The sequence below is a fragment of the Pseudophryne corroboree genome, chromosome 6 (assembly GCF_028390025.1).
Source record: "Pseudophryne corroboree isolate aPseCor3 chromosome 6, aPseCor3.hap2, whole genome shotgun sequence".
In the NCBI taxonomy this organism is placed as follows: domain Eukaryota; kingdom Metazoa; phylum Chordata; class Amphibia; order Anura; family Myobatrachidae; genus Pseudophryne; species Pseudophryne corroboree.
In genome coordinates this window covers 372,671,536-372,680,074 of record NC_086449.1, presented here as the reverse complement: position 1 = coordinate 372,680,074, position 8,539 = coordinate 372,671,536, and the positions used below count along the sequence as shown (strand labels likewise).

The 8,539-nt window shown below is 40.4% G+C and overlaps 1 protein-coding gene across 2 annotated transcripts in view; it reads right to left on the bottom strand.

The window, feature by feature from the left end:
- Positions 1–3,936: 3,936 nt before the first annotated feature.
- Positions 3,937–8,539, bottom strand: part of KCP (kielin cysteine rich BMP regulator) — a 288,203-nt gene continuing 283,600 nt past the window's right edge. For both annotated transcript variants that reach the window (XM_063926699.1, XM_063926700.1), the window contains one exon: positions 3,937–6,195. In XM_063926699.1, coding sequence (XP_063782769.1) covers positions 5,978–6,195 — 218 coding nt within the window. In that variant the 3' untranslated portion in view covers positions 3,937–5,977. The remainder of the gene's footprint in view (positions 6,196–8,539) is intronic.

Genomic DNA, 8,539 nt, shown 5'->3' with positions numbered 1-8,539 from the left:
TACAATTACAGTATAACTATTCGATATGCATTTAATAGTATGTAGTTTCATGTTTGCATCTGATAACTCACATAAGTGACAATGAGGCAAAATAAGATAACATTATACTCCTACAGTTACACTCACCTGTTGTATGTACAACTTCTGTTGTGTCGATTGGTTGCCTAAGTCTCTATCCACCTTTGCATCTATCAAAACAAAGTCATCTTGATATTTTGATTATTTTTCTCATGTAATTCAATAAAACTTTCTTGCCTTTACTTCTGGCTCACTTTCTTGCTGTGTCCTTCCAACTGTGTGTCTTTGTGGCTACATCATTTCTAGCCGTTTCCTTATTGTGCTGCTGAATTATTCAGTGGTGTCTCTCAGCTTGGAAATTGAATCCCCTTTTATCACCCTGATACTCGCACTATATAGAGTAATGTTACTCGAATCTATTAAAGTAATTCTCTTATTCAAGGGACAGGCTATCCTAGATTAGATCTATAGTAGAATAAAGATCAGTTGTATGCACCATACGCAGAGCCGGCCTTAGGCATAGGCAAACTAGGCAAATGCCTAGGGCATTTGGTATGCTTAGGGGCATCAGCAGCTTCTGCTGATTAAAATGATATGCAGCATGCCTATATTCTGTGTGTGACTGTGGCTGTATCGGCATACGAAATGCTACGTTGCAGTGTATTCCTGGAAATCACTGTAATGTAGCATTTCGTATGCAGATACAGCCACAGTCGCACACAGAATATAGGCATGCCGCATATTATTTTAATCAGCAGGAGCTACTTGTGCATCCTAGACACATAGTAATGCAAATAAGATGCATTATCAGAAACAAAAGGCGCCAGATGTTAGCAGAGCTGCCAGATGACTCATGCCAGACATCTCCTGCAGAACTAGTGGCGGTGCTAGGGGGCACCAGCCAAAATCTTGCCTAGGGCATCATATTGGTTAGGGCCGGCTCTGACCATACGGTATGTTAATGCAAACTTTTATGTGGCCACAAGGACAGGAACAAAATGTTATAAACATTACATGTGGATGTTGTAATGATGGTGATTCAATTTATCCAACTATATATTTAGCTTTGGGATCCACAGGGTCCTCTAATATCAGCCAAAGGCTCCTGTCCTATCATACACAACGGTCCACATCATCACACAAATCTGATTTGTGGGCCCCTCTAACCTCTACTCCTTCCACTGCTCACAGTATAATGTAGCACCAGAATGAGGGAGTAATATACTGGGAAAACAAACTTATTATTTTACTGGGATCCCTCTATTTGCATAGAGATTAATTGTAGAGATATTACTACTACTATACTGCCCATAGACATTCACCACGTGACAACCCCTGTGACTGTGGACAACCCCTGTGACAACACCTTACTATACTACACAAAGATACCCCCATTGCAGCTACACACCATATTGCAGAGACAACAGCCGTTATATATATATGATGGGAAAGCAGTTACAATACCGCCAGTCGGGATCCCAGAGGTCACAATGCAGACGCCGGAATCATGACTAGAGGTGAAATCCCGACGCTGGAATACCGGCACCACAGACTTTTCTCCCTCTGTGGCTGTCCACGACACCCATAGAGGGAGAACATAACGTGTGGCGAGCCCACAAGGGGCTTTCTAGCGCTCGCCCTGCTGTCGGTATACTGACGGCCGCTATCCCGGCTGCCGGTATTTCATACTGAACCCATATGATGAAGTCCTGAATGTTTTATATATGATGAAGTCTTCAGTGTTTCTATTTGAGGAAACACAGACGGGCGGACTCCTGTTGGTCTACTTTGCTGTTCCATTCCTGATGTCCAGATAAACTCTACATGTTTGTTTAGATGTTTTTATGTGTGTGTAATAAATTTGTTTTAAACGTACAGATACTGTATGTCCCTTCCCGTTGTTGGCGTGCATGCTCCTGCAATGCTATGTCCCGCTAGGCTGCAAATGAATGCAGCCGCGTGTCTACAATTGAATGCGCACATACCCCAACATTACGGGATTCGCATGTTGCGTTGCGTGCAACAACAGGAAAGGACACATCTGTATGCTGTTATTCCCATCCTTCATATCTTCAGAGCCTGGGAAAAGCTAGAAGCTGCCTTGTACATTTGTGAAGAAGATATGCTTTTGGCTATTCACTAAAGCTTTGTAGGCAAACAAATGTCTCCACTTGGGATTAATTTATATTTCGCCGTTTGATGTTTCATTGATTTACTACACTAGGAGGTGCTCTTGTGTCTCTTCAAACTTCATGGTGAAAAAATGCTGTCTTTAATCCTATGTTTTAGACCTAACACTGGAACCTATATCAAGCAGTGACGTGCAGTGAGGTAAATGGCTGTACAGGAACTGGCTAGTACCAGATCCAGATTTATACACAATGTGGGCATTATACACAGGTGCAGCAGTATATACTGCTAGAAATTTGCTGAGTTTTGAGCAGAGATGTGCAGAAACTTTGTACTCCAGGGTTTGACTATAAAAATGATTTGAATAATACAAGGAAGATATTTATATATATCTTTGTATTTTTCACATAATTTATATACATACTCTGGCGTTTACTGGAGTATGACAGGAAATGCATGCAATTGCAAAATGTAATAAATGAACAATACTCAATGCAATCGCCATGCAGTTATTAGCCAGACAGAGCTGATAGAAAGTACCCAAGTGCATAAAAGCACTTGTAATTATGACACTTAGGACAGAAACGTGGCCCTCAATGCACACCAGTGGTCCAAGGTTTAAGTATATGCATGCTTGTCTACATGTAACATAAATAGTATCTCAATTTTATTTAACCAGCTGTGCTGAGCCGTGAATATACTTAAAACCTGGACCGTTGGGGTGTCTTGAAGACCGCGTTTGAGAACCTCTGATTTAGAATACATGTGCAGGTGTCACCATCCCTGAGTCTGAAACATTATTTATTTGTGTAAAATGAGTGTGTAGTGCAGAGTAAAATCACTTTTAAAACACTGTTACACCAGCTTTAGGGGTTTTGAATAAATAGGTGTGCTTTCAATGTCTGTGTTCAATCTCACTCAGTCATCATTATGAATTTTACATTAACACCAACCTCAGAGCACACACAACTCAATCCCCTCTAGGAGGCTGCGATGAAGGCTTTTCAATGGAAATTTTAGTTGCACTCCTGAATGCACACCCACACCACATCTATACTGTACTTACTGTGCTCTATTCTCTGCGATCATACACATGCCCAGTACTTTGCACATGTGCCACACCCACACTGCTCACATGCGCCATACCCACAATGTTCAGAACAAGTCCTGCATTGTTGGACGCACTACGGTTAGAGGTGTCAGTATATTGATAATCTGCTGCTGTTTGGGGATGCAATGGCAGCAGTTTCCCAAACGGTTGACTCTGTTTTGGGGGAGAGACGATGCCAGGATCTCCGTCAAAAGATGAAGATTGCTTGGCCTCTTGGTCGGAGCTGCAGCGGCCAGCATGGCCCCATGGTTGCAGGTGACAGATGTTAAGTCCTAGGACTGGATCAGAAACGCATGCAGGAGGCATCTACTTATACCAGACGCTCTTGCTGCATTACCATATAATGCATTGCTCCTGCAGTCTCCCACCACATCTGAATTAGTGGCTCGGATTGCAGAAATTTGCTCATGCGCAGTACAAAAAGTCACAACCTAATCTTACACATAATCCATCTGTGGCAAAACCTGATACAATAAAATTCTACATAAATGTAAAAAACATGTCATTAAAGATATGGGGTTTTGTGTTTGTTTGATCCTTGATAAAGATCTAGAGAACATACTTTTGCCATGAAGTGTGCATGTGTAAGTGAAAGAATGATGCTGAGGAGAGGACCGCACAACAACAGAAGATAATCATGTTTAAAGTAGAACAAGTAAACAGAACAAGAACAGCAATTCTGAAACAGAACTAAAACCATCTTTATTAATTATCGCATACAGAACAATAAATATAAATCAGGACATGGCATAATCTTGTGAATACAAAGTCATAAAAGTGGATATATAAATATAGAAATCTATACGTATAAAAAAACAGTGGTTTTCACGAATGTAGGGGAACTAGTGAGCAGCAGGTGTGAGCCCATGTTCCTCTCACAGTAAGGTAAAGCTACTTCCTGTGCCAATGCTTGTAAATGAGAATCCCATCTACAATTTATTTCTAGTCAACATCTTGCTCAACTAACAGAATTGTGTGAGTCCCATACTAGATAACCATGCAAAGTGTGATTATAAATAATGATTCAAGTGGACAACGCAAGATGCATTCCCTTATAGGATAAGATACAGGGGGAAAGTAAAGGGTATACGTTTGTAAATGTTACAACGTTACTGCTGTTGTGCAGCTGGATATACAGCAATATTTCTAGAAGCAAACTAGGTTACCAGGTTTTCCTTTTTTTTTTTTAAAAGATACTTTAAATAATGCTTCAAAATCCAAGATAAAATGTGTACATTTACAAATGTGTACCCTATTATAATACACCCCCCCCCAGTCTTTGCCAGCTAAGAGCTGGTGCACATATTACGTCTTGTTAGAGACTGAAATTGGCTGTGCACTGGCCTGCACAGCTAGGAGACACCAATAAATATACATCCTATCTACCACTTTTCCCCTTTTCAATGATTTCGCTCCACGGATTGTAATCTCTTTTGTGAACTGCTCAGCAAAGCTCAGTGCACTTACAGTATGTGCCTACTTTATGCATTGCAAGGAACGTCCTTACTTCAGATCTTCCAGTTGGCGGATATAAACCGGAAATCTAGTGCACTTGGCAGAAAGCACTATCATAGAGGATTTTGTACTGTGCATTGCCCATTTTATGCCTTGGAAATGATCATCGTAGGGTTACCATCTCATCTGCTGATTTCAATCAACGTGTCTTCTTTCCCATACACATCTAACAAATCATTGGGGCTGTTTAGAAAATGTCACTGTATAGATAAATCTTTATGTGCAGTTCTTTTCAAAGAAAGTACTGGTAATTGTGTTAGCATGGAATGTATTGAAATTTCGAACAATGCCATCTGTAGCTTCTTTAGGTTTCTATTATTAACTGTTTAGTGTTATGCCCAGCTAGGGAAGTTTTATCGGGCAAGGTTCAGTAGAAAAGTAAGGGTCAGACTCTTTTTAGGGAAGAAATCAGAGTGCTGCTCTGAAACTATTTTGCAGGATTCTCTCTAAAAATGCACCTTTATGTGAATATTGCATGTTCCATTTCCCCACGATTCTTTAAAACAATATGTTATATCCACTGTTGTAAAAGAAGAAATAAACAAACAAACCAAAGTTCATTCATCTTAGAAAACATACATTTCCCTGGCATATGAAACGGTTCATTAAAGTAACAGGAAGGAAATATAGATGCAGCCGATTTCTCTTTAATACCATTATTACTTGTCTTCCGTTGACTCTAACCAGGCTTTGCGGCGCACTGATTACATTTCCTGAGATCAAAGATGGGAAATGAAACACCTATTCACCTGCATACAACATTGGGTACATTTTACTCTAAAAAATAGTTTATACTCTTCTTGGTTTTTAAATAGTGAACAAAATAGTAGTGAAACAATTTCAGATAAATGAAATCCAGTGCAAGAGCTTTTCTAGCTTCTGACCCAATCACAATTTTATTTTCATGTGGCATAATAAAATAATGCTATACAAATCTGTGCACGTCTTGCTCTGTTTCTTCCATCTCCTCCAGAATCGACATTTTGGCTAATATTCTAGAAATGTAGAAAGTTGGTGAAAGAGAAGAAGGAAAAGACATGGGAATATTATGTGAACTGACAACAGAAATGTGATGAGTGCGGTTGACATAACCTGTCCACGCTGTGGCCACAACAGTCTATAAGCGATTCTTCTCCACAGATATATACTGTAGAATAGCTCTGGTTTACACATTCATATTCATGTATGCTGGTCCCCCTGTTCTCACAGGTTTCCATGTATGATCTTCGGACAGGACTCAGGAGGGATGCAGTGGGACTCATGTTCTACCAGTCCTGCTGGACATTGACACCCGGGAACACATGGCTTAAAGCAGTGAGACTCCAGAACTCCCAGAGGAACATCTTTATTAAAGCAGGTCTTGGGGCAAGGAGGGCCGCATTCATCAAACACGTAACCTCTGTCATGAGGGCAGCCGACAGCTTCAAGAGAAAATCATTAATAATTAGAGAATACCATGGCTAATAAACTGCAGCACATACATTGTCCTTTGCAAACAGAGCAGGGTGCTTATTTGTCCACATTGCACCCACGTACTGCAGGTAACCTGTAAACAGAGTTTCAAACTTTAGGGAGATGTACCAAACTGTCAGATAACTTTTAAACTGTGCTAGATAAATGACAATTTTGGGGGAATTCAAATCTTATTGCACCCCCGATCTCCGGTCTAAAGTGACGGGAGAAAGAGGGGTGATATTCAAATTCCCCCCATTATTGCACCCATTACAGTCGGGTTTAGGTGCGCAAAGCACCTAAACCCGACTAAGGTAATAGGTGCGATTGTGAAAAAAAATGGGTCTCTTCACGCGCATTTCAGCTCGCTACTTGTTGCGCCCGTCGGCAGTAACATTAGAATAATGCCGGCAGGCACGAACGCGGATGGGGGGGGTGTAAACATTTGAATCCGGCCCTAAGAATCTGATTGGTTGCTTGTGACTACACTGTATACTGAATAAGACTGAAGCTGTAAATTCACTGTGACTTCTAATTCCTAGACAACTTGCAGCATCTACATATTTTAAACCAAAGCCTGGGAGCTATAGAAATATGAGGAAAGAGACAAAAATGTTATCTGCTTACGGTACTGATACTATATCAAGTATTGGTGTAGTGGTAACATGTTTGGCAAGAAGTGTTTTAAGAGAGTGAGCAGAGAGAGTGTGTATGATTGTCAGGGCTTGTAATAATAAATTATATTTGTTCCAGTAGCTGATAAATATTAGAATTAAAGTAATTATAAATATGAATAAATGAATCCCCATATCTGCTCACCATATATTTCAATGTGCCCAGAGGTTATCTCCTCCTTCAACTTCTGTTATGTGGTTTAGGAAATCCATATACAGAACGTATAATTTTTGGCAACATATATTATATCACTCCTATACACGTGTACCTAGAGGAGCTGATACAGAGCTGTACACTATCAACAAAGGACTGATTTTTGCATAGAAGCAAAAAAACAGAAACTACTATATGTCTATCCTGGGGCACACTTAGAATAGATAAGAAAAATTAATGTACATCGATACATAAAATATAACTTTTATTTAAATCTTTTTAAAAGTGAATCATGAAACAAGAATGCTATATCTACATAAAATATGTCATATAGCGATATAACTCCTCAAGCGAGAATATATATCAGTTGTAAATCTCTCTCTCTTTGGTGAAACTATAAAATTGTTCACCCCTCAAAAAATAAAGGAAAATTATAGAGAAGAGGATTTTCACCAGGCTCAATTGTCCTCTATTGTGCTATGTCTCATATAGTACTGATATTATTCCAGAATTGTATCAGGCCCAATGCCATGTGTTAGAGTAAAATACCTACGGTACCTGGTATTCCCTACAGGTCACCCAGACAGGTACTGACCAGGCCCCACAGTGTATTGCTTCCAAGATAAGACGAGGTTGGGCATACTCAGTGTGGTTTGACCGTAGGTGAATATATTCTACGAAGCATTGGAAATGCCCAAACACACTATCGGAAATCACAATATATAAAAAATATAGTTTGTGTTATTTATACAAAATGGGAACCATATAGGACTCAGAAAATATCGGTATATCTCTGTTTTACCTGTACTTGTTGTTTATGCCAATTTTGCCTATAGGACAGTATATACCATTGTCTTTAGTTACAGAGAATCGGGTCTAAAATACCTGCCACTTCTGCTTTTTTAATATCTGCCTAAGCATTGAATGAAAAAATGAGAGAGTGGCTGTGTATAGGCACCCATTCAGAAGGCAGAAAGATCAGTTTTGCAGACGTATATTGTGTATTTCACAATGCGCATGCTCTGTGGCTTAATGGGCATAAGTGGGTTGTATAATATATGTACTGTATTAAGGGGTCTATTTACTAAGCCTTGGATGGAGATAAAGTGGACAGAGATAAAGTACCAGCCAACCGTCTCCTGTTATTTTTCAAACCCACTGTGACATGGCAGTTAGGAACTGATTGGCTAGTCATTTATCGCCGTCCACTTTATCTCCATCCAAGGCTTAGTAAATAGATACCTAAGTGCATTGTATGAGTTTCTGGCTTGGCAAGTTACTGATTGAATCAGGGCCAGACTGGCCGTCTGGCACTTTTGACAAATGCCAATAAGTCTGAAGACTGGATGGGCCAGTCTGGGCAGAGAGCAGGGCGGCTGGGGAGCTCAGCCTTCCGTGTGCGGTGTGGCCGGGATTCCCTGACTCGTGGGACGCCCCTCAACCGTGCCAGCGCTGCCAGGGCTCTTCCACAGCCCCAGTCCATCC